The sequence below is a fragment of the Hermetia illucens genome, chromosome 6 (genome assembly GCF_905115235.1).
Source record: "Hermetia illucens chromosome 6, iHerIll2.2.curated.20191125, whole genome shotgun sequence".
NCBI classification, from domain to species: domain Eukaryota; kingdom Metazoa; phylum Arthropoda; class Insecta; order Diptera; family Stratiomyidae; genus Hermetia; species Hermetia illucens.
Window position 1 is genome coordinate 53720795 of NC_051854.1, and position 27016 is coordinate 53747810.

The 27016-nt window shown below is 43.4% G+C and overlaps 1 protein-coding gene across 1 annotated transcript; it reads left to right on the forward strand.

Annotated features, from left to right (window-relative positions):
- The first annotated feature begins 1702 nt into the window (after positions 1–1702).
- On the forward strand, positions 1703–21675 carry LOC119660433 (lysosomal aspartic protease-like). Its single transcript, XM_038068983.1, has 6 exons — positions 1703–1856; positions 20308–20495; positions 20560–20678; positions 20748–21009; positions 21068–21366; positions 21430–21675. The coding sequence occupies exons 1-6, from the start codon at positions 1792–1794 to the stop codon at positions 21595–21597; spliced, it is 1101 nt and encodes a 366-aa protein (XP_037924911.1). The 5' UTR covers positions 1703–1791; the 3' UTR covers positions 21598–21675.
- The last annotated feature ends 5341 nt before the right edge of the window (positions 21676–27016 follow it).

Sequence of the window (27016 nt, forward strand, 5' to 3'; positions counted from 1 at the left end):
TGTGAACACTTGTTGACATATCAAAAGGTGCATTTGTTACAACTATGCCATTGAACCTGTATCAATATTATAATAGACCACATATTTGAAAGCAAAGTCTAGCAGAGAATTTTATTTATAATAGATTTTAAGCAAACTTGAGTGTTCCCTGAAGACCACAATGTGTATATATATCAGAATATTTCAGAATCATTGCATTTAGTCTGGAACCAATTTTATCAATGGCAAATGTATTCCAATTCAGAAAGTGATAATATACTGTTCATTAAAAATTTCCTTAGTATCTAGCCAACGACAAACGTCTTAAAATCGGTAAAAATACTATTTAGTCTATTTTAGGATTTAGTTTATTCCACTTTCCACAATTTTATACTATTTTCGTATCCTTTCCATTATCTTTCCATTGCAAAAATTCAAAGGAATGGGTTTTAGTATATTACATCACTATGGTATTAATTTTAAATAAATTGTTATAAATTTATTTTCAGTCACAATTTGGTAAATTTTGCTATTTTGGCATCTTTTTTGAGAGGATTTTAGAAGTCATAAATAAAACAAAATTAAGTGGGATGAAATGAATTTAAAAATAATGCAATTAACAATTTAAAAATAATGAAAATAATATAGAATAAAGAAGATATAATACCATTGTTGAACCTAAAATCTATTTAATAGCCAATCTCAATCTTTCGAATGAACCGAATGAAAACAGGAGAGTTTTCCGATGTTAGTAAAAATTTCGATTTCGATAATAACATATACCGTATTTCCGAAACCTTTGCTCCCTTCTTCAGTGTAAGATCTAAAAACAAATGCATTGATATTCTTCAGAGTAAGATCCCCCTTATGGAAGAACTTTCATTACAATACAAGATAAGAGCAAACGGTTCCCGAAATAGGGTATATATAATCAAACTAAAAGGTTTGACCGTGAAGAAAAAAGGTTGCTAATTATAATATTTTTATTTAACAAATGATATTTTTTAAAAAAATGAATACCTGAACCCTATAAGATGCATATATCCATATAAATAACATAATTGGGTTATATGAAATGATAACAAACATAACTAATTAAAAAAATGATTTCCGCTTGCACAGAATTTCAAAACCACTTAAGATAAAAATATCAGCAAAACTACCCCCTCCCAAAATCAACAAAAAAATTAAAAACAAACAAAATTCAACTTTCAAATCAGCATATTGGCACATGAATACCATAACACTTTCAATTGAATGGTGTTTTACGAACACTATCGAATATTCGAAATTCATATAACAAGAAGTATCTTCAATTTCGTTTAAGTTTTCCAGTGTTGGTCCTTGAACATCAACATTGAAGCATAAAAAAAATACAAAAGTAAACGCAATTTCAATTTAAGACATTGAAATCCTTATCAACAATCTGCCTAAACTAATTTGGTTGTAGAATTTCGCGGAATCACATATGCACGCATATATGTACACCTAAATTAGATTCAAACTATCTTTCGACCAAAAATGATTAAACCAATACAATAACTATTCAAAAATCACATATCTTGCCTTGTTAAAATTAGACAATGATTACCTCAACGAAGTTGATAGCGTTTTGTCTCCAATGGCTCAAGTCATGCAATTTTCTTTCTTGTAGCTCTTCATTAGAAGCAAAGATTAGATCCTCTTATGTTGATTGAAAGATTGTAACTTTATATTCACAGATAAGGGATAAGGTGATACTATAAAATCCTGGTCGGCATTGAGATATAAATTCATTCGGCTTTTATTCCCTGGACTGAGAAGGCTAAAAGGATGTTTTCGAAATTTTTAATCGTGGCCTTGTGCCTTGTAGCTATTGTCAGCGCTGATTTCGTTCGGTAAGTGGAGCTTTTCCAGAGAAAATATTACAGTGGAATCTCAATAATTTGTACGTTAATTATCGTATTCTGGACAGATTCGTTTAAATTTCCCGGTCCCCAGAGTTAATTTTCTGTATTTTGCTCTGATGGTAGTCAGTCTTTTGACCATACGAATTATCGTGATTCCATTGCATTCTTATTTTTATATAATACTAGCTGAATCTGGCAGACCTTGTTTTGCCTACATATATTTGCAAAAACTGTGGATTTTCTTCGTGTACTGGAAAAAATAAACAAATCAGATGACTCATCCGAAGTGGCTCTTGTGGCTCACTGGAAATTATCTGATGCCATCGGAACCGTGATAGCCATCTGCAGCATATGTTCCAAAAGAATTCTTGAGGGATATGCTCCCGATCCGATTTTTTGCGGTTGGCAAGGAGGGATCGATTCTCAGTATTCATGGAACCTGTCGTGAACGTGCAGCTCCACCCCGTTGTGTGTCTTACTCTCCGAGAATTGCAGTTTTGAAAGTTATCACTTCTGCTCGAAGATTTGTGTACACCATGTTGTTGAGAGGTTTCAACACCTCTTAAAGTGAAATCCCAAACTCGAAGGTTGTTAAGTCATACATTTCACTTTTCTCATGTTTCAGTAGCTCTTGAAATACAGGTTCTGATTCGTTTTACTTCCAGTCGCAAGTCTTGTTGTGCAAATATCTCACCAACTCTGCTGACTGATAATTACCATGCAGGTCCGGTTCATTTTCCAATGCTCGGTTTTGTGGGTAGCATTTCCAATAATCTTAAGAATTTGAAGCCCATCCCTAGAGAGGGTGAAAACTTTGTGAGGGTGGTTTTTAATAAGACAAAAACTCATGGACCACGTTTCACGGATTCGGCATTTTCAATTTTTCCCCAGTTAACAACGCTACAATTGTTTGCCTCAGTCAGGTCTTGACTCAGAGTTGTAAACATGATCGAAGCAGGGCTAGAAGTAAACCCTCCTTCGCAATCTTTCGAATGCGCTGTAAACAAAAGTGTTTTCCCTTCTGTTTTATTCGTCGCATCTTTGGCATCGTAACGGATTCTCCTATTGTCATCAGAATAGTGCGCCGTCCGAAATTACAGCCAAGAACATAATTCGATTCTTTAGTTATCAGTGTTGTTTTCCATGTTGTCTAGTCCGAAGGAATGTGCAGAACGTCAATGAACTATTCCTCCACCTCGACTACGCTAACCACATCTATTTGCTCCATCACCGAGTAATGGCTAAATGGCTCTGGATTTCAAAACCGAGATAAGCAGAGTTGAATGTAGACACCAACGCAACCAAAATTCGCGGTCATCGCGCATCCACAGGTAGAACATCGAAGGCATCGATCAATCTGTCTATCTTGGAAGCGTTGTTCCTGGTCATGCTGACATTATCCGGCGTATTAGCAACACTAGGCCCGCTTGGTTTTTTCTAAAATCTGGAAATGTAGACACCTCAACACCAACATTACATTCAGGTTGTTCCGCGCCAACATTGTCTCTGTGCTGCTGTAAAAGAACAATACGTAGAAAGTAATCACCACTGTTTGTCAAACGAAAAACAAAATTCGCATACGGCCAAATACCGGTAGATGCCTTGATTAGAAGGAAGTGATTGTGGATAGGTCATACTTCAGGAAAGAGCATCAACTCCACTACTGACTATGTCGATTTGTTAATGTTCTTTGTCCATTGGCCTCTCTTTATATTTACATCTCTTCTTATGGCTGGAGGTGGAAACCATAGAATGGCAGCTTTGTTCCAGGTTGCAACAGTGTGTGAAATTTTGGTGCACTACAATCTGCCCCACTTTTCCTCTATTGTTGGCCTGCGGAACCGGCGCAAAATATTACTTGGCGAGAAGGGCTGCACTTAAAGCGACTATTCCGCTATTCACACCTTCCTCTGTCTTATCGAGTGCCTCCTCTTTCTTATTACGGAGTTCATTACACAACAGTTTCCCTATTACTTTCAGAAAATTGCCTATGCTCCTCCTCTCTGACCAAAATCGTGAACAGCAAAACATAGCATGCTTTGATTCCTCAGTCATGCAACCACATTCATAGAAAAAGAGAAATGATACAACCTGAATCAATGTAGCTACTTCCTGTAACCACTTCTCTGTAAATCATCCTACCATTTTTGCCATTATTGAATGTCTCCCGCCTTCCGTTCTTCTATATTCTGTATCCTTTTTAAGTATTATAGATTCATTCTTCTTTCATACGCGCTGTCTGTAGCTAGCCTTACTAGCTGGAAGATCCATCGGGGCCAATCCCGCATTAACACACACAGCCTCGTATGCGATTCTCCCGAAGGCATATTTCAGCGCTTGCTTATTGGATTTCTGGGCCACTCTTAAAAACTACTCAACCCGAAAATCTGAAAAGATGATGCTCCTATCCATCTAGGTTTCCAAATATCCTCCATAACGATAATCGCTCGCATAAAGCTAACAAAAGCATATTATTATATTTTTGAAATTATGTGGCCCTGTCCCCACCAAAACTCCTGCCACACACTCGATCTCTTCCTTTCCAACCTGCCCGAGCGTCACCTCTCCAAACTAGCGTTTAGAGCACTAACTCAAAGTCATTTGGCACATTAGCTCAGGCCAAGCCCAGTGTAGGACAACACACAAAATTATTCACGGAAATTTCAGCTATTCTGCAATCTCTCCTAGCCATCTCCCTCTTTTTTTACTTAAGCATACCTTGAGTGTAAATGCGGGGACATGTGTTATTGGGTAAGAAAAAGTCAACCTCGCGATGCTTTCGATCGAACTCGGGCGCAGGTCTCCCATGAGATGCGAGGGACATGTACTGAGAGCGCGGACTATCTTTTCATAAGCGGCGGCTTCTTTATTTCTAACACTTTTCTGAGGTATATTGACCTCCGCTCTGTAACATAAAGAGCTATCGGAATAATTCCCGCTATCAACATTACTGCTGGTTCAGAGACAGTACGATACTTCGAATTCATAAAGACGCACCGCGCTTACTAAATAAGGAGCCTCCGACATTTGCCATCAGCCAGCAAATTGAAAAAAATCGTTTTGTTGTATTCCGAATCTGATCGAGGAATTTCGCCGCAGGCTTCGACACCGACATGGTTTCAACAATCTGAATAGGGAGGACTTTGGGAACCCACTCCTTGGTCACTACGACCACTGCAATTTTATTCAGAGCAAAGGACAATCGATGCTCAGTCATCCAATTGCTGACTCACTGCATTACCACTCATAGCGTGCGCTGAACTGTTCGGCAGGGCATGCGATGACCAGTGCCATAACATCATCCGCGTATCCGAACAGATGATCCAAAGGTCCACCTCATCCACCTCTCATCAATGGATGGAGTGTGTAATAATTGCAGTGACTAGCGCACGACTAATGCTTTGCAGACTGCTGAGGTAAGGCTCATTGTTGAGTTCACTAGCAATTCAGTTGTAGTTTTTCTATCGGCTCATTTACCCCTCTAGGAAGAACCTCGGCAAACTTACTAATGGTGATTTCACCGATGTTCCACTTGGTAGGTATTTCATGGACGAGAGAACATTGTGGAGAACTGTTTATCGCTTCGAAGAAAATATACTGGTGATCACTGCTCGTGAAATACTCTCATACAATGCATCGTTGCTGACACTAAAGGTTACGTAGCAAATGTCACGTCAAGAATAATGCCGTCGGAACCAACCACAATAAGTCCGGTCAGGTGGTCATCTGCAAAATTTATATGCCGTACGTATCCAGCTGACTTCTGGCGGTAACATGTCCTCCAACTAGAATTTCTCCCTTCCGTGTTTTGAATCTTATGCCGTGCGTATTTCGAAAAGTAGACATAGATCCCTTTTGTGTAAGGTAAACGCTGAAAAAAAAGTCACTTCCGCACAATGAACCTAAACTAAGCCACTTTGTCAGCCACGACACAGTACTCCCAAGTTAACTGTATTTCTCATTCAAATGTGAACGATACCTGATATATCGGGATACCACAATGGTGAACTCCTATTTCGGTATTGCTCGCAGAGAAGTAACAAGTCAACTCTTCTTTCTTACATCTTGTACCTTACCAGCTGCGAGCAGTTGCACTCCCATACATATTTGATTGCAGGATGAGCATCGTGGTGCATGATTTTTCACATTTTATATCCTTTCTTTGTTGGTTTCTTGAGGAATCGAGAACATGAGACACGTTCCCTTTCTACTTCTTTCTACCTTCTTCTGTAGAAAGCAATTCTTGAACAAAACATTTCCCATACGCAAGTATTCGGGAGAGGCGAGGCAAAGCCTCTGAGTACTCAGACCCTTGTGTTCCATTGTACTCGATTCCCCCGTCTAACGCAATATCCTGGATTCGTTTATGTATCGCAGGATTTCCGTTAGGGGATGTGAAGCAGATTTCAATCGACTTTCCTGGACGTTTTTTAAGTGATCGCAGGACTATTCAAAGGCTTGACTATCACCACAGATTGCGATGCGCCTGCCCTTCAACCGTTCGCCAATCATCCAGGTTGCCTGCCGCATGTAGGATCGCATACACTTCAACCTTGAAGACCGTAGTATATTGTCCCAAAGGAAAAGCCCACTTCTCGCTTAATTCAAGATTATTCCTGCTCCAGAACCCTGTTCTGTTTTTGGGCATCGGTGTAAAAGATCAGATCAGTATATCCTCATACGCATCCTTCTGGTTCGTCCCAGTTTTCTCTTCGTTTCAAGATAACTTCATATCTTCTACCAAACAAATATATGGGGATCTGAGAATCAGAAGGCATTGCGAAAACTGAATTCAATTCTCCCCCATTGATCTAATGACTCCATCAGCTACTCTCATTGCAGTGTCTTGTCTACAGTAGCTCCCAGATATTTCACTTCTTTGAAGAGTTGAAGGATTGTACCCTTCATCTCAGGGAGCCAAAGACCATTCAGTTTCCACCTTTTTGTAAATAATACCACTGTGGTTTTATTTGCATTTACTGAAAGTCCATGGCTGAGGCAGCAACTGTCAACTAAATCAACGACATGTTGTGTATTTCTACACACCATTCCGAGAGCTCGACCAACAGCTAATAAAGACATGTCATTCGCATAAGCTCGAACGTGTTGGAAGATTTTGCCAAGTCAATCAACATACTCCACAGCAGTGGCGATAGCACACCTCCTTGCGGGCAACTTTTCCTCGCATCCATTATTAGATAGCGATCAACACCCACTTCAGCACACAGGATAGCGTAGATAGACGTAATTAAAGTTTCATCAACACCATGCTCTCTGGGGGCATCACAGAGCTTTTGAAAGAGCGCACAGTGAAACGTCTCTTCAATGTGCAGGAACACTCCCAACGCTCAACCAGCCCCTTCAGACATTTCAGGGTACATACCATCTATGCCATGTGCTTTGAAGTGTTCAAAAAATATTATAGCAGCTTTCGCCATTTCATTGGTAACAACCGCTTTGACAGTGTCCCGATTCCCCTTGCAACACCTTCGTGTTGAAAGGTTTGCAAAAACCCCAAATTCTCTTCCTCCCACTTCCGAGACCTGTTCTCCCGGGTGATGTACTTCCGACAGCATCTGTATAGACTCAACTCTGGAGTCCGTGAAAGTACCATCTGGTTTTCAATAAGAGTTCAACTTGGTTGGCTCATCCTTATTAAGGACTTTACACAGCCAGGAAGTCTACCATTCACCTTCCAGTTCGTCACAGTATGCTTTAATATTCACACTGTGACTTCCCGAAGTTTAACCAGTCTTCTTCCTTATTGCTTCTCCAAGCAAGATTTAGCAGTCGTCTTGTAGGAATCTTAGGAAAAACTTGAACTTAGAACGCTTGTATCTCTGTTCATATTGAAAATTTCAAGAAAAGGAGCGTAATTCGTTTTCACTAGTGTCGGGGGAGGATTTGAGCTTCATATAGTTTGGGGGGTAAGGTTGCCAGAAAATTTGCTGAAATTTGTTGTAATCTTGGGAAAAACTTTAAGTCTGCAGTACTCGGTTCCACCATGAAACAGTTTTCCCGTGTTCGCTTCGGGAATTTAAATAAGTCTCTTCAAAGCACTCTAAAAGTGTGCGCGATTCAGAGTTTCCACTTGATCTTCTATCGCCAAAGGAGTCCTTAGTCATCTAGGAAGCTTTACTTTGTCGCCAAGAAATTAATTGAACTTTGTCCAATCCGAAGAAGATCGTAGTCCCCTTGGCTAATCCAATACCACCAATTTTGTTAAAACGAACTCATGGCTCTTGAACCAGAAATATATAAGAACGGTCCTGCAACTTTGTTAGCCTTGCGCCACTAGATAGAAAGAGGCTTTGGTATAGTAACTCTTATGTTTGGAGACATAAGTGAAGTCTAATATGAAAACCGCAGCTCACTGTCACAGTCTGCTGCGTTCAGTGCGGATCTCACCAACTGGTCACCAGCTTCTCCTCATCTTCCGTCGAAAGTTCCGCTTCCTTGCGTCCGATTTCTGTGGACATCGTTACACTTGGTGGTGTTGCAACGCCCATGTCTTCATTCCCAGGAAACTTTGCCTTCTTTCGCAGTGCCTTCCGTTGTCGTCGGTTGGTAACTCTACCAAGTTCACGCTGTCCAGGCATCTATTAACACCATCAGACCAGTGGCATCCACATCACCAGAAGGTTCTGACAGGCAAGCTTGTGGTATCTTCTGCTTTGCGGCTTAAGTTACCTTCTTCCGAGCTTTCCTCCCCCGTTTTTTTGGAAGAGTATCACCGACTGGCCAGTCGTAGTCCGTTTTCCAGTTCCTCTCATTAAGGGAGTTCTTTCTGGTTGATCGCGCTGTAAACACCGGGTGTAGGTTTTCCACTGAAGTGGAGAGTCTGTCTTCCACAGATTTCTCCGTGGGGGAATATGAATCTGGTGAGGCCTCCAAAATCGATGCCTCGGCTGATTGCTGATCGCTCAAAGTCTCGGGTAGATTCGAAGTTTGTGATTTCTTACCACTTGGGAAGTTGAAATCCTTTGATTCCATCTTTTTGTATTTTTGGACACCCTTAGTGTTGTAGTAAACTACCACAGGCTCCCCCGCCACGACGAGATGGTGTCCGAGGGGGAGTGTCCAGGGTTTATAACTCTAACTCCCACCTTGCGGTTATCACAGGGTAATCCCTTTTTATCCTTTCCTCCCCGTGGTCTTTGTTCGCTAGATAATTTCCATCCTTCATTTTAAGAGTATTTACGGATACTGGACTGGAAACCACTGCTTTTGTGCCTTGACTGCCCTGAACTGCCCCGTAAAACATTCTTCTTGTTATTTTTCAACCCAAGCTCAACAAGTTTACTGCCGGTCGGTTTACTGCCGCAAGATAGATTTGGCGTCTACCCCAACTCCTTCTGGTTTAAAGTTGTTGCGAATTCATTCAAGTTGATGGGCATGTCCACTAACCGTAGTTTATCCCTTCTCTTTTTCTTTGGCGTCGTAGTTGACCTGATCTTTGCTACAATGAAGTCACTGCCGTCCATATCAACCTTAAATTGTTGTTGCTGTGTTTTCACTTTTTTTCGACGCTGTTTGGTTCATTTTGGTAACCACCTGGCGTACTATTGACGCTGGCTGGAGCTAGAAGTTTTTGTTTAGAGATTGAAGAGTCATAAGGCCGCATACACTTAATGCCGAACCGGACCAAACGGAGAGCGCTTTTTTTATCCATGGACTCCTCTTTTCGGGCTTAATAGCGCTGATCCCAAAGTAGAGCTGAGGCAGTGTCTGATAAGTTGCCTCTGCCTTGTTACGAAACCGTACGCCATCTTCGTTGCCTTTTAATTTTCGATACTAATCACAAAAAGAGCAGTCGGAGGACCATAAAAAGCCCGATTAAGACGCTCCCCATTTCGACAATCCGAAATCAAATACATACGGATTTAGAACTCAACTCCATCACCAAACAAAAATTAAAATTATATTATTCAAATGAGAAGATAATCTTAAATTATGGTTATTATTTCGCTGCATGACCATCATTTTTCATTAGGCGCTTTATCGAGTGTTTATTGAATCGAAAAGTCGTTGACATAATTCTGCAGGAATGGCACTCAATGATTCTTATACCACACGTCAAAGGTCGTTGTTGTTTTTAGGTTTTCCAACACTAATGGCATCCACAACATCTACCCACACCCCCCGCTGGCTACTTTAATCGCTACAACCCATTGTCCTTAAGCCTTTTTTTTAAATTTGTGCTTGTATGTTTCTGTCATTGGCATTTCCTCACTCGCATAAGGTAGCATCCGGTTTCACAGTATACCTAGAGAAACGTTTGATACCATGTTTGCTTTGTTCTATTCTATGGAATCTACACTATTGAATGAGAAGCAATCCCACACCGTAATGGTTCAACTGCGGCGCTCTGAGAGACCCTCTTCCGCCATACAAAACAACTTCAGACTCTAAAATGTTCCTCCACTTCTTGACTTTGAGCCCGAAGTGAAAGGGATCTCGGTCTTTCTGACAAACTGAAAATGTTGGGTAACATGTTTTTTAGAGGGAAGACAAAGTTTCATCTTCGAACTTTTAAAGTACTGCCTCTCAACGTGCGGCGAACAGTTTAAACCCAAGCTATTACACCCAGTTTGCTACAACGGACTAGCTTCCTTAGTAATAACAGTGGCGTTGCTCTTTTCCAATATCGAATTTCCGTTGTTGGCGAAAAAAATGTCGTTTCACCCGTGATGTTGCCAAAAAGTCATCCTCGCATGAGTGCTCCCAAACGGCCTTCAGAACATCAACAGAGAAGGGGGCTCAACCAATCTCGTGGGATACAAACCCAGAGACTAGCATGGGCAAGTTCATTTAATGGGCACCAGAGAATTTTCAGTGACTTAAAATAAGGGTCAGATGCCAGCGGTCATTATTTTGCCCACTAAATAGTGCAATCGCGAAGTTTGTCTGAGTAATTTTCAAGTCTGGAGAGAGTCTGCAATGATGGAAACTTTCACCTCACCCATCTTGAAGGCCATCTGGATGTCTGAAAGACAGCAAAAAGTTCTGCCGCGAAAATCGAACTAACATTCAAGGAAAAGCGAGAGGCCTGGGTCCCGTCAGGACCAACTGCCGCACAGGCTGAACCATCACGCCTGAAGGCAGCATCCGACGTCAGGACCAAAAACCCTCTAGATTTAAAGCCATCAGCCAACCTACCACAAGCAGCCGTCACATTGGCCCTGCCACAGATTCCTCCCAAATCATAAGCCAAAATGACTTGAACCTTATTTGAAATCAGGGGAACTGCAGTGTTAAACAGGCTCTGGATCGACCTATAGATCGAGGACAGACCATTGTCAGCATTCCGATTTCGTACCACCAAATTATAGGTTTTAGGATTCCTTTCCTTTAGTTTAAGAAGTTCTTTGGCCGCCAAGAGGCGTCCTCTGAAAGGGAGCGGCGGCTCCTTAGCCAAAGCATAAATCTGGTACCAGAGGGTGGTTCTGGTCAGTCCCAGGCATCTTCTCAGAATAAAAGTAAATATAGAGTTAAGCTTGGTTTCAAAGTATCTGGGCGGATTCATGGTGGACGTAGCTGCATACTCTAAGATAGGCCTTACCACCGATTTAAAGAGAGAGCCCACAAGAAAACCAGTTACAAAATTAATCAGCCTGCCCGCCTTTAAGGTTTTCTAGATAATAGAATTCAAACGATCTCCGACCGAATAAGTCCTCATTATTTCCCTGCCTAAGAAGGAGATGGACTTGACATGAGCGAGAGTGTGATTATTAACTTTAATGATGTCCCAATCCCCGTAGATGGAGATTTGCCTTCAGAATAGGCATAGCAGTTGGACGGCCGGCCTTTGTTTTCGCCGATGAAATTATTGATACGAACCTTGACCATCGAATTTAATAGTTTGGCAAACACACTAATGAGGGAAATAGGGCGGTAATTCGTCAAAAGTTGAAGGTTCTTAATAGCTTTGGGGCTGGGTACCATCCGAATAATGGACCAATCCTCAGGTGGGATCAACTTGCACCAGATGAGTTAAGCCACTGTAGCAAAGCCGAGGGGGCTTCAGGAATCAACTCAACTGAAGTGATGTTTATTTATTTATTTTTTAATGAAGACAATATACAGAAAACAAATTCCTTATTACATATTGTCCTCAGAAGGAGGAGCAAGTAAACGGCTTAATTTACGCTTGAAACTAAAGAAGGAGACAAAGTCGAAGGACCAAAACTGTTCGGTGTTGTAGGACCGGCATTGCATCGGGATCGGAGAGTGAAGGTAAATCTCGAGCTCCACGAAGGGTATTTCAAAAATGTCCGCACTACGTGTGTTATGAGAGGCGGTGCAGAAAGTAATATCCGGGTTGGCAGAGCAGTCCACCAGGCAATCGGAGAATTTGAAAGTAGTACACATATCAGGGAAGATACGGCGTTGTTGCAGTAAGGGGAGATTGAGGGTACGGAGTCGTAACGGATAGTCAACCCGTGGTAAGTTCTTTTTGTAAAAGAGGGTTCGGGTGAATTTGCGTTGCACGACTTCAAGAGCGCGATAGTCACGGATACCGAAAGGGGACCACTACACAGTAATATTCAAGGATGTTTCTAACATGGGAGTTGAAGAGTGTTAAGGAAGGCTGAATTGAGGTAAAGTCGGAGGAGGAATGTAGGATAAAACAAAACACTTTGAAAGCTCTATTAATGATGTCAACTAAGTATAAATTAAAACGAAATTTGTCTTGCAAAGAGGCCAGTATTGAAAGGAGTTGTCCTCTAAGAGAATAGGAAAAGGATATTGGGGAGGGTTTAAGCGAATAGCACATCCAGTGGCATTTCTTGTCAGCACCAGGGGCAGAGGCACGCTTATGCTTGAGCAAAACGACAATAAGCTCTTCTAAAGAGAAAAGCAAAGACACTGTGGGATATCTGAGGATATCAAGCAGATAGATAATCAACATATTCCAAATTCTTCCTAGGATCTCAAATTGGGGGCCTGTCAGTAAGATAGCTACGAAAACCTTCCATGGAGTTCCAAATTGACATAACATCTTTTGTGTCAAATAAATCAGACCAAATTTCAAGCCAACGCTTCCGCTTTGTGTTCGCATATACGTGATTTGTTTCCTTTGAAAGTGGAACTCTGGATTCTGCGGTCCACCACACCTTTGGTACTGTAATGTACCGGTTGCGTCTTGAATGAACTGCTCTAACACAGTTCAAGACTCTGACCCAATATGGACTGTTGCGCCAACGATTATTATTATTTCGAGTTATCACAATCTCGGCAGATGCCGGATTTTACCTAATACTAGCACTAAGTGCTAACCGCGGACTATCCTACCTACTCAAAAACTAAAGGAGCGCTGGTGGTAGTGGCCGGTGGTAGATCAATGGGAGAATCCGTCGAGTACTCCCCGCAACATCCAGCACGTACGCAGAATGCTGTACTTCTGCATGGTTTGAACCAGACTGTGCGAAAGTCCCAGGACATCAAGGAAAGCCGTGAGGGATTTAGGTACAATACCTGTAGCTGACAATATTATGGGAACTACAACCACCCGCTCGAGACGCCAATTTCTTTGATTTCCCGAGCCAATGGCTCATAGTTCACCTTCTTCTCCACGTATTTCCGTTCGATGTTGCTGTTATGGGGGATAGCAACATCAATTATATATGCGGAACGACCTGTTTTGTCAACTGACAGTATGTCAGGTTTGTTATGTAGAGTATGGCGGTCAGTTAGAACTTGCCGGTTCCAATACATGTTGTAAGCAGAACTATCAAGTACTGCTTGCGGCTTATATCGGTAAACCGGACATGATTCCGTGATCAGCCCATGCTTGTATGCAAAGTTTTGATGGATAACCTTACATACAGCATTATGCGTGGTGATGCATTGAACTGGTGCCATAACAGTACAACCAGAAATGAGATGGTCCAACGTCTCTACCGCCGAACCACACATTCTGCACTGGTCGTTCTCCACCCGTTCTTTTATAATAAGCTCGGGCGGCGACCACGCCGTCCTGACAAGTGCAAATCGACAAACGGCTTCCAAAGGAAATTCAGGTGTTTACTATGCATTGCCTTCGACTTCCATTCATCGATCCGCTCTTGGTCCTACTTCACCCCACTCAGAGGATTGAAAGATCGATCCATCCAATCAAGTGGAGTCAGCCCAAAGTCTGCATTACAGACAGCCGCTTACAAGGGACTCGCCTGCTCTTTGCTGTAAAGATAAGCGCGCAGCGAGTCGACTTGGCGATGATATTGTGCCGCCACATCAACCACGCCCCTACCCCCGATGTCACGAGGCAGGTTCATCCGCTCCACGGTAGACTTCCGATGATGCATTCGGAATGTAGACATAGTTGTCCGTATCCGCCGCTGGACGTTTTCCAGCCTTCACTGGGGGATAGCGAATACATTCAATGCGCTTATTTTATTCTTCCACGAGAGATGCAATTTCAGCACCAGCTTTACATGTCGCAGGAATTCGGGCAGCAGAGCATCCTTTAGATCAACTCGAGCATGGGTTCCTTGCAGAATTCCTAGGTATGTGTAAAAGTCTGTCTCGATCATAGCTTCGACGTGCGGGTCACCAATGCTATGTCCGGCATCCGGCTCGTGCGGATGGCTTAGATTCGACACTTGTCTAATCTAAATTCCATCACGGCTGAACATGTCTACTATTCGCAACAGACTTCTAAGGTGGTCGTCAGTACCAGCATATAACTTAATGTCATCTAAGTACATCCAATCTGTCAATTCGCACTTAGCACGTAGGCCATACTGTATTGCAAAATCATGCCCTCTAGCATCATTCAGTAGCCATGAAAGGAAGTTCAGTGCCATACAAAACCAAAGGAGATTCAACCAATCCTCCTGGAAGATGCCCCTCCGTGTATGGATGGGATCTGAGGTATTAACACCCTCAGATGTACGCATTGATAAGGTGGTATGCCACCCTTCCATGACTGTTGCCAAAAACTTTATTAGTTTCAGATCAATGCAATACAAATGTAGAATATCGATTAGCCAGATATGCGGAACGCTATCAAAAGCCTTGGCATAACCGATGTAAGAACTAAAGAGATTTTTTTGGCCTCCAGTTGCTTGTCTTACAACTACCGAGTCAATAATGAGTTGCTCTTTGCAACCCCTTGACCCAACTCGGCAGCCCTTCTACTCCTCGAACAGAATGTTTTTGGTCTCAAGATGCGCACTGACTCTTCCACTAATAATTAAATAAATTCCTCCGGCCGACTAATGACCTTATTTATACTGCGTGCCAACCGACTGTGTACGCTAGTAAATTTTTTATACCAGAAATTCTGAACCCGATCCAGACCTAGGCCACTCCAGTTCTTCGAGGTGTTTATTTAACTTCCTCTTCGGTAACATCCGCAAAATTCATGCCAGGCGTATTGGCATGGCGGGTGCTTTCGAGGGTGATCCACTCAGCATGCTGGGCGGGTAACCCCCAAAGTCCACCCCAATACTCTTTCGCTTTCGTCACCGAAAACTGTACTGTCTGAACGCTCCGCTGGTTCCTCGCGTATATTGCATTCTGGACACGTTTGGAATACCGTCGTAACTGACGGCATATGACAGAAAGTTGCTGCTTTAACACATAATTTCAACTATGCGTGTCTCACTGGGGATGGCATAGTTCCGGTGAACCCTCTGCACTTTATTTCTCACTCGTCTGCTGACATTGCCTGTGCTGTTCTAAAACAGTCAACGTTCCAGACGAATATTCCATGGTGGATCTCTTTGGTCACTCAAACCAATAACACGAAAGCGAATCTTCTGACAGTGCAATCTGATTGCCGTAACTGCACCATAATACACAAGCGATTGTAGTTGCAACAGCGTCATATCATCATCATTGATTGAGATAGAATTCCCGGCGTTGCTGGAGATACATAGAGCTTGGGAATACCTGGTCTATGCAAAGGATCCATATCCGAGGTTTCCATACACGCTCTTTGGAATTCGTGCCGAACCTCAGCGGAAACCGCAGCTGGACGGTGGAGAAGAGTGCTTCGGCGAGTACTGCAGTGCGGCGTGGTGTTGCTGCTGCCGCTGCACCTGCCCCCATCGACTCTCGGTCACCAGTTTCCCCGATGACCTCAAGTCGAACACGCTCCCTGATGGTGGCCGGGATTGTGTCGCTACGAGTAATAAAGCGGTATTAGTTTGCGACTCGCTGCACAATCACTTGCGCGAATTGCGGGAAACGCTCGACGAATCTCTGGTGCAACAAGGGGCGGTAAGATGCTGTACTCGCCCCCGCCGTTATTTCGTAGTAGGAGCGGGTGATGACGAAGTTCATTTCTTCAGTCCACTTCATCCGCTGCCTATGCGAACCTGCTGAAGTGGTCACCACAGATTATGGCGAAACAGCTGCAGCAGGCGGAGCAACGCTCCTGGTCGCCGTGGCGCCTAGACGTCGCACCTCCCCATGACTAGCGGTTTCGCACCGTGCTGTCCATTACGAGAGCCCGACCCAGTCACCAAGTCAGACGACTCCCGCGGTTATCCGTACCGGACTATAAATTCCTTCTTCTTCTCATAGATGGATTTGCATTTTATACCTAACTGCCAGGTGTGGGGATAGCTTCCTCCGTGAGTAATTTGTAAGACTGCAAAGTTCCTGCACTTTCCTCACCTACCCCCTGAGACGCCGCGGTGGCGTACAGCCATTCAGACTGAAGCTATCCATCCCTCCTTTTTTCACAACCGTACTTGGGACCGGCTACGGTTATTATTATTATTATTGAGCACCTGCGTAAAGATGCAGATGGAAGGGTGGTGACTATTAGATATTTTGTCCGTAATTGGATTCCACTGCCAAAATTGACTGGCAGAATTAGCAATGTTCAGAATCAAGCCCAAATGGTTTGACATTGACGATGGGTTGTAAAAAGTGGGCATATCATTATTAAGGAAGATAAACGAAGAATTGAGGATCGCTGCCTCCAGACTTCTGTCTTTGCCATTGCCAATCACCCAGATTGATGGATCTAGCATTCAGATCCCCCATGATAAGAACATTGTAATATTTTTCTGACTCAACATACATTCCATACAGTGGAGATGAAAAAGCTTAGCAAAAAAAAATATTACAATCAAACTTGGTATCAAGCTATCCACAACCCAGCCCTCCGCGACACCTATAAGAGGGAAATGGATGTCGCATTAACCGCAGTCAACAGAAGACCTGGAGATGAAGCATCAACAAATGATCTTCACAACCACCTGAAGAACGTTATCATTGATACGGCCACAAACATACTTGGCCCCGGCCGCAAAAGGAATCGGAACCACCTGAAGAACGTTATCATTGATACGGCCAAAAACATACTTGGCCCCGGCCGCAAAAGGAATCGGAACGACTGGTTTGACGATGAATGTAAGCTAGCAACGGAACGGAAGAATGCCGCATACCGAGTAATGTTGCAATCTCAAAGAACGCGGACACGCGCAGAGACTTATCACGAACTCCGTCGAGCGGAGAAGCGACTTCACAGACGGAAAAAGGAAGCCTGGGAGAACCAACAAGTCTGTGAACTAGAAAAGTACAGGGAGCAACCGCACCAGGCGTGGAAGTTTTACCAACAAGTCAGCAGGATGAAGGCTTATACACCTCGATGCTCATCCTGCCGCGACAAAGAGGGAAATCTGATTTCCGACAGGATGGGCATATTGGAGCGATGGTCGTAAGTCGTCAGGAGCCGATGGAAATACAGCCGAATTAATTAAATTGGAGGCGACCAGTTACACCAAGTGGTTCATCAACTTTTTCTCAAAGTATGGGACAGCGAATCAATGCCGGACGACTGATAAAGAGGCATTATCTGTCTCATATATAAAAAGGGAGGTATCACACAGTGCAGTAATTATAGAGGTATCACGTTGCTGAGTACCATCTATAAGATATTCTCCTCCATCTTGCTAGGCGGGATAGCCCCATACGCACAGAACATCATTGGCCCATACGAAAGAGGCTTCACTCCAGGCAAATCAGCAACAGATCAGATTTCCTCGGTGCAGCAAGCGATGAAAAAACTGTTGGAATATGGACAACAGTTGCACCATCTATTCATCGACTTTAAAGTCGCCTATGATAGCATAGCCAAGGTTAAACTGTACACGGCCATGAGAGAATTCGGTATCCCGACGAAATTAATAAGACTGACTAGGCTGACCCTGATCTATGCGCGAGGGCAGATAAAAACAGCAGGATCACTCTCTAGACCATTCGACATCAACAACGGTCTACGAAAAGGGGATGCCCTATCATGCGTCCTCTTTAACCTGGCCCTCGAGAAGGTGATCCGTGATGGTGAGGTAAATGCAAGAGGTACGATCCTCTTTAAGTCCAGCCAACTACTGGCCTATGCTCACGATATCGACATCATGGGAAGAACCACCCGAGACGCACCAACTGCCTTCATCTAGATCGAGCAGGCAGCGCCAGCTCTTGGGCTGCACATCAATTAAGGCAAGACAAAGTATATGGGGGCAACGTCAGCATCGAAAACCAACCAACCAACAACATCAAACCGCACTGGTCAAACAGGAAGAATAAGGATAGGAGACTTTGAGACCGTTAATAATTTGTTCTATCTAGGGTCGAAAATTACAACCCATAACAGCTACTATGATGAAATCCGCGCACGGCTGTTATCAGCCAACAGAGCGTATTTCAGTTTACAAAAACTGTTCCGCTCGAAACGTCTCACCATACGGTCGAAGCTCTTACTGTACAAGACAATGATCTTTCCAGTCCTCATGTATTCCTCGGAGACTTGGGTTCTTAGCAAGAAGAATTGCGAACTCTTGGCCGCGTTCCAGAGAAGAATCCTCCGAAGAATTTTTGGCCCCCTACATGAGGGTGGACGATTCCGTAGTTTACATAACGACGAAATCTATGAGCGATACCATAACCGTCCGGTTATGGATAAAATCCGGCTCAATAGGTTCCGGTGGGCGGGTCACTTAATCCGTATGGATAAGGATGATCCAGCCTGGAATGTCTATAAGGGCAATATCTATGGTAGAAAAAGAAGACGAGGCAGACCGTGCCTAAGATGGAGCGATGGCGTAGATCAGGACGCCAGACAGCTTTTAGGGATATCGAATTGGTGGACCTGGGCGCAAAACCGGGATGTCTGGAGTTCCTTATTAAGACAGGCCTAGACCGGATGCCGGTTGTTGCGCCGTTGATGTTGATCAAGTTTGCACTGCTATTTTTGGCGAATGTTGCCTTGGATCAATGACGTAATACGCGCTGATCACGTCTGATCATCGATCACATCGTGTGGGATTTCACCCATCGTGGAAAAATTGCCAGAAAGACGTCTTCAGTGGTATGGTCGAGCAATTCGCGCTGAGGAGAAACCAGTAGCTACAATTGGCCTAAATATCGAAAACTGATCGCTACATAGATGGTAATTTAAGAGCCTCTTGACTCCACCGCTGTCACTGACCAAGAATATGCCTGACATAAATAGCGAATCCAACCTAGACGGGTCCATCCGAATACTAAAGGGTAGGAAAGGTAAAGGAAACGAAGTTGCTGGATCACCATTTATATTTACATCAACACGATGACCTTAATTTTACAAATCATCACTGATTCACTTTGTCTTGTGAGATATACATTCATATGTATGCATACATTCTGATTCTATGTGAAATTAATCTTCCATAAAGCTCAAACACTATTCCAAGAATAATGCCGTTCAAAAAATAAAAGATGTTACTCATACTCGTACTCTCCATTCAAAATCAATTTTCCATTGATGGATTTGGGGAGAAAATCCAATAATATTAGTCACAAGACGCCAACAAAGCCAATGAACTCCATGCAATCACTTTGATTCTATCAAATACGCACGACGTACTATAAAATATTGACGAATTACAAGATGATTTGTAAAATGAAGACTGTTAGGTTTTTGCTTGAAAAATTCCCCGAATTAATTGTAAATATTAGAAATCGCCCCTCAAGTTCGACACCTATAAAATTCCTGCATTTGTTCATGATGGTCTCAGTCAAATTTCGATAGTACAAATTCAGATACGCTTCTCCAATGCTCGTCAAGTTTTTGTTAGTGGCTTCGTGCCTTATTTTGATTGTTAACAGCAAAATGATGCGGTGAGTCGTTTTGTAGCTTTTTGAATGTAAATTAGTCAAATGATAATCCATGGGAGAATATCACAAAACTTGATTTTTCCAGATTCGAATGCAAATTTATATTGTTTTTGTTGACGGGATGAAGTATACTCACTAAATTTTTTTATATTCGTATTTTCCCCATGAGCCACTCGGATCAGGCATCTGATTTAACCATGCTCTTCCCTTGCTCCAGTTTATCTTCTATATATACATTTTTATCCCAAAAAAACTCATAATCGTAAATACAAACTTTTCAACTTTCAACAATTTTCACCAAAACTGATTTTATCCTTAGTATGAAGGTGCAGAAGGTCAAGCACCGCAATGCCAAAGCTCGTTCCGGATCAGTCGCATTATCCAACGTCAAGGATTTGAGTTACTACGCCGCAATCACCATCGGAACACCAGCACAACCCTTCAATGTTATCTTGGACACTGGTTCGTCCAACCTCTGGATTCCATCAAGTAGCTGCAGTGGATGCGGTAAGATACTCTTCTTTACCAAAACTAACCCACTCACTTTCCTACTTTTCATAACAATCTTTAGAAGTTCCAAACACTTACGACAGCAGCGCATCATCAACTTATGTTCCAAATGGAGAATCTTTCGTCATCTACTACGGATCTGGTGCCCTACAAGGTTTTCTCTCCCAAGATACCGTCACTGTAAGATCCGAACGAACCCCTTGAGAAATTATAGAATTAATTCGAACTGAAAAATTTTTCTAACTTCAGATTGCTGGTATGTCTATTAAAAATCAAGTTTTCGCGGAAGCTACTTCCATTAGCTCCAACTTTGATGATCAGAAATACGACGGTATCCTTGGCCTTGGCTATAAATCAATTGCTCAAGATGGCGTTACCCCTGTCCTTTACAACATGTACAGCCAAGGTCTCATCCCAGCTCCAGTTTTCTCATTCTACTTGAATCGTGATGAGTCTGCAGCTTTCGGTGGTGAAGTTGTTTTCGGTGGATCTGATCCTAACTACTATTCTGGTAAGTGGTACACATTCAGCTGGTATCAGCTCACCGGAATCATGAATTTGCTTTCTAGGCTCCTTCACCTATGCTCCAGTCACTAAAGAAGGATATTGGCAGTTCACTGTAACTCAAGGATCAGTGAATGGATACACCTTCTGCTCGGGATGCCAAGCTATTGCTGACTCTGGCACTAGCCTCATTGCCGGTCCCTCTGATGCTATTGAAGGCATCTACAAAGCCATTGGGGCTTCAAGCAGCTTGCTCGACAGCACTGTGCACGTTTCATGCGATGATGTCGACAGCTTGCCACCCATCCAATTCAACATTGGAGGAAACACCCTCACTCTTCAAGGATCTGACTACATCATAAAGGTAAGCGGTTAAGTAGATGAATGACACTAACTGACTAACGTCAATTCTACTATCTTTTCCTAGACTAAGGGAGGTCTCTTCAATCTTTTCAATATATGCATGCCTGGATTCGAAAGTATTGACATGGGCAGTGATGGCCCATCCTGGATTTTGGGTGATGTCTTCATGGGAAAATACTACACAGAATTCGATATGAAAAATAACCGTGTTGGTTTTGCTACTGCTAAGTAAGCAACTGATAGTACAAACAAACAAAAATCTTGGCACATGACCATTTTTGGTTCCTGAAATAAACAGTTCAACCACAAATCTGAGTTTTCTTCCTCTGGAAATAAATTGCTAACCGTAAATGAAAAGATGATACCACACATCACCTATTTAATAGACGAAGAGCTGGCTACATAAAAATCTATAATAGATGACTCTTTGCACGAAAACTTATCTGGAGATGGTTGGATTGTTGTCGGTGAAGCAACAGCCGAGTCAAAAGCCGAATTGGAGGACTCAAGTATGGGCGGATTGTCAAACCTGTCAAGTTTTCGTGAGAAAAACTGACCCTTGCACAACTGTATTTTTGCATAGATATTCAGCAAAGATACACAAGTACAGAACAAGTACTGTCAGAAGACTGAGCGGAAGATAAAGGACTGTCAATAGGCTTAGAGTCGCAAAAAAACACAAAAAAAATTGGGTGCTCATAGGTGACGGTTAGGAAGACGGGGCGGCAACCCTGTCGGCTGAACCAAAATCAAGTGGCCGAGGAGAACCTCCATAGTGGTGGCACCGGGAAACGCTGTACTCACTTTGACTTGCCGGCCGTGATGCAGTAGGCGAATGGTCAAAGGCCTAATCAGGGAGATCAGACCCGAGTCTGCACGAGGACTCATCTGAAGTGGCAAATTGGTCACGAAACCTCACCAGGGGTACACTTGTACCATGGAAACCGAGATAGCCCCAGGACTCTCATACTTCGAGTAAACTTCCGTTGTATGTGAGTACAGCTCGGTTATTTGCTGTTGGCCCCCTAGTGGAAGCTTCATGGTCTTGCGTTTCAACATGGGTGCCATACTCCTTAGTTCGGCAGTGATTTAGGTAATTCTTGCATCCACCAGTATGAATGCTAAGCCATGTACTTGGTATAGACTGGTACCGTTGTTGCTTGTCTCAGCGGGGCTCTGATTGTGGTCACTAAATCAATCCGTGTCCGGAAATTGACTGGAAACCCTCCCCCCCCCTTAAATTCATCCTAGGAGTACTAAATTTTGCACCGGCAAAGGGGACAGTCCCGTGCATAGACATGCCAGCCTATAACGGTGCAAAATGTAGGCTATAGCGTAGATGAACTTAACGGGGGGTTTTGCAGTTAATTAGTCAAAATTATAGCAATATACTATTATTAACTTTATTTGAACAGATATCGGCATGGTGGGTATTTCCGAGTGTAGGTACCTTATAGTAGCAGTCTCTTGAATTTTTTTTTCAGATTTTTCGGTTGTGTAGTTTCTGAGAATGTGCTCGGGAAAGAAATTATCGCTTTCGACCCCCCGCACTCCCCACCTTTCCAACAAATGTCGGCTTCGAAAAGCACTACACGAGGCCTTTCATTTGATATCCCACATGACTATATTTGGTGAAAAAAATGTACACACCATTAAAATAGCCGCCCGCCCAAACCCGGTTGTGAAAGGAGGAGGGATAGATAGCTTCAGTTTGAATAGCTATACGTCTCAGGGGGAAGACGAGGAAAGTGCAGGAAATTTGAAGTCTTGCTGATTACTCAATGAAGAAGTTGTCACCACACCTGGCAGTTAGGTATAAAATGCAAATCCAAAAATGAGAAGAAGGAGAAATTTGAGGTTCGGTACGGATAACCGGCGGGAGTCGTCTGACTTGGTGACTGCGTCGGGCTCCCGTAATGGACAGCACTGCGTCAAAACTGCTAGTCGCGTGTTGGTTGGATGTCTAGGCGCCACGACCACCAGGAGCGTTGCTCTGCCTGCTCTAGCTGTTTCGCCACAATCTGTGGCGACCACTTCAGCAGGTTCGCGTAGGCAGCGGATTAAGTGGACTGAAGAAAAGAACCTCTTCATCATCCGCTCCTACTACGAAATAACGGCGTGTTCGACTAGCGGTCATCGCGGAAACTGGTAACCAAGGGTCAATGGGGGCAGAAGCGGCGGCATCAACAACACCAACCCACAATGCAGGCAACAGTTTCAGTACTCGTCAAGACACTCTTCTTCACCGTCCAGCTGAGGTTTCCCCTGAAGTTCGGGACGAAATCCAAAGAACGTGTATAAAATTTTCGGAAATGGATTCTTTGCATAGGACCAGATATTCCCAGGCTCTATGCATCCCCAGCAACTCCAAGAATTTTATTTCAAATCAATGATGAGATTGCATCTCGACTGTATGCTGATATGTCGCTGCTGAAACTACAACCACTTGTGGTGCCGTTACGGCTGCCAGACTGCACGGTCAGAAGATTCTGTCTCGCATTATTGGTTTGAGTGATCGAAGAAATCCACCATGGAAAATTCGTCTGGAACGCCGGCGGGACTCATTAAGACAGAAATTTGCCAGACTGATTCAAACCAGTTCTGGCAATGGCAGCAGACATGTGACAAATAAAGCGCAGTTAGTCTACAGAAACGATGCCTTCCCCAGTGAGACACCCATAGTTGAAATTTTGAACACACTAAAGCAGAAACTTTCTGTGGTATGTAGTCAGTTACGACGGTATGGCGAAAGTCACTCCAGATGTGCCCAACATGTAACACACGCGAGGCACCAGCGGCGCCTTTTCAGATCTGTCAACGAATTCCAACAGAGTGTCCAGTTTTCGGTAACGGAAGCGGCAGAATACTGGGGTGGACTTAGGGCGCTACCTGCCCAGCATGTTGAGCATGCTGAGTAGATCACCCCCGAAAGCAGCCGCCATGCCAATACGCCTGGCATGAATTTTGCGGATATTATCGAAGAAGAACTTCGACGCGCCATAACCAGCTCGAAGAACCAGAGGGACTCAGGTCTAGATTGGGTGCAAAACTACTAGTACAAAAAGTTCACCAATATAAATGGTCGATTGGCACAGAGCATCAGGTCATTAGCCGACCGGAGGAATTTCCATTCTTCCTCACTGCGGGGATTACCTACCTTATCCCTAAGAAGGACACGGTGCAAATCCCCGCAGACACAAGACCGATTACTTGCTTACCAACCCTCTACAAATTCATAACGTCCATTGTTAGTGGAAGGGTCAATGCGTACCTCGAGACCAACAATATTCTGCCCGAGGAGCAGAAGGGCTGTCGAGTTGGGTCAAGGGGTTACAAAGAGTAACTCATTATCGACTCGGTAGTTGTAGAACAAGCAACTAGAGGCCAGAGAAACCTCTTTAGTTGCTATATCGATTAGCCAAGGCTTTCGATAATGTCTCGCTTACCTGGCTAATTGATGTCCTACATCTGTATCGCACTGATCCGAAACTAATAAAGTTTTTGGCGACAGTCATGGAAGGGTGGCATACTATCTTATCAGTGCGTGCATCTGAGGGTGCTAATACCACAGAGCCCATCCATATATCTTCCAGAGAGATTCGGTGATTCCTCTTTGGTTTTGCTCCGTCTCATGGCTACTGAATGATGCTAGAGAGCATGGTTTCGAAATAAACTATGGCTTACGTGCTAAGGGCGAACTGGCACACCTGATGTAATTAGATGACATTAAGTTATATGCTGGTACTGACGACCACCTTAGGAGTCTATTGCGAATAGTAGATATGTACAGCCGTGATATTCGGATTCGGAAAGGTCATCACGAGCCGCATGCCGGACATAGCATTGGTTACCTCCACATCCAAACTATGGCCGAGACAGACTTCTATAAAAACCTGGGAATTTGAATGTTTGAGTTGGTGATCTGAAGGATGCTCTGTTGTCCGAATTCCTGCGACGTGTAATAGAATAATCACATTGAATATATTCGCTATCCCTTCACTAGATTATGTATTCGGATTATCATATGGATGAAAACCGATTTGGAAGACGTCTTGTGGCGGATACTGACTTCTATGTCCTCTGAACCTGCCTCGTGACATCGAAGGCTAGAGCGAAGTTGACGTGGCGGCACAACATCATGGTCAAGTCGTTTCACTGTGCGATTATTTTTACAGCAAAGAACCCGTGAGTCCCCTGCACGCGGCTATCTGTAATCCAGACTGTGGATTGACTCCATTTAACTTGAAGAATCGATCTTTTAATCCTCTGAGTGGGATGAAGTCGGATGTGGAAGTGGAAGGCAATGCACGGTAAACATGCGAATTTTCTTTGGCAGCCATTTGTCGATTTGCATTTGTTGAAGAGATGGCTGTGTTCTGCGGAGCTCTTTGCCATTGATGGATGGCGTGGTCGCTACCCGAGCTTATAAAAAGCTCATCATGAAAAAACTGGTGGAGAGCGACCAGTGCAGAATGTGTACTTCGGCGTAAAAGACGTTGGACCATCTCATTTCTGGCTGTACTGTTATGGAAACGGTGCAATACATCACCAGGTATAATGCTGTATGTAAGGTTATCCATCAAAACCTTGCACACGGGCATGGGCTGATCACGGGAACATGTCCGGGTTACCAATGTGAGCCGCAAAAAGTACTTGATAGTTCTACTTACAGCATGTATTGGGACCGGCAAGTTCTGACTCATCGCCATATTCCATATAACAAGCCTAACGCACTGTTAGTTGACAAGATAGGTCGTTTCGCGTATATTATTGAACATCGAACAGAAATACGTGGAGAATAAGGTGAACTATGAGCCACTCAATCGGGAAATCAAGGAAATTTGGTATCTCGAGCGGGTGGTTGTAGTTACCATAATATTGTCAGCTAGAGGTATTGTACCTAAATTCCTCACGGCTTTCCTTGAGGTCCTGGGACTGCGCTGTAAGCGACCTTACCTTCCGTTCTTCGCGTTCTCCTCGCACTCCGCTTTTCTAAGTTCTCCTTGCATAATTTTGATTGCGGAGTTAACAGTAACATCAGTTTCCCTCCGACTTCAGCATTTCCCCAACGATTTTCTGCTGACTTATGCTTATTTTCAGAGAGTCTTCCAGGGTCCTCCTCTCTGAGTAAAACCGTGAACAGTGGAACATAACATGCTTCATGTCCTCATTCCTCATTCAGGACAAAAGGGGGAAATATCCAACCTGAGTTGGTGCATGCCCTAACAACTATTGCTTCACATGGTGGTTAATCTCCCTGTGTCGTCTCTGAATTCACTCCTCAATACGGAGAATCAAAGTGTGGGTCCAGCGACCCCTCTGCGAGTTATCCCATCGTTTCTGTTTGGATGCGAAACTGTTGTCTTCGAACAGCGGCGTAACCCGCAACGACTACGTCCAAAATTAGGACACCTACCCTGTACGACCCAAGGAAGGAATGATCCATGTAAGTGACGAAAGCGGTAAAAGAAAAAATAAATTATCCGTCGTGAAATACACATTATCTACAGCCTAGCTAGTTGAATGTAATTGTGGGCTTTGGATTCTTGTGAAAATAAGTTATTGTTCGCATCAACCGCTACGTCTGAGGTACTGGGAAGTGGAGGTACTGGGGCTTTCAACCTTCTAAGGAAGCGCAAAAATTATGATAT

Excerpts from the sequence above, each read along its gene's own strand:
- LOC119660433 (XM_038068983.1), top strand. The coding sequence starts at position 1,792 with ATGTTTTCGAAATTTTTAATCGTGGCCTTGTGCCTTGTAGCTATTGTC. Across the intron at positions 1,857-20,307 it reads GTCAGCGCTGATTTCGTTCG|TATGAAGGTGCAGAAGGTCA; the intron begins GTAAGTGGAGCT and ends TTTTATCCTTAG. Across the intron at positions 20,496-20,559 it reads AAGTAGCTGCAGTGGATGCG|AAGTTCCAAACACTTACGAC; the intron begins GTAAGATACTCT and ends AACAATCTTTAG.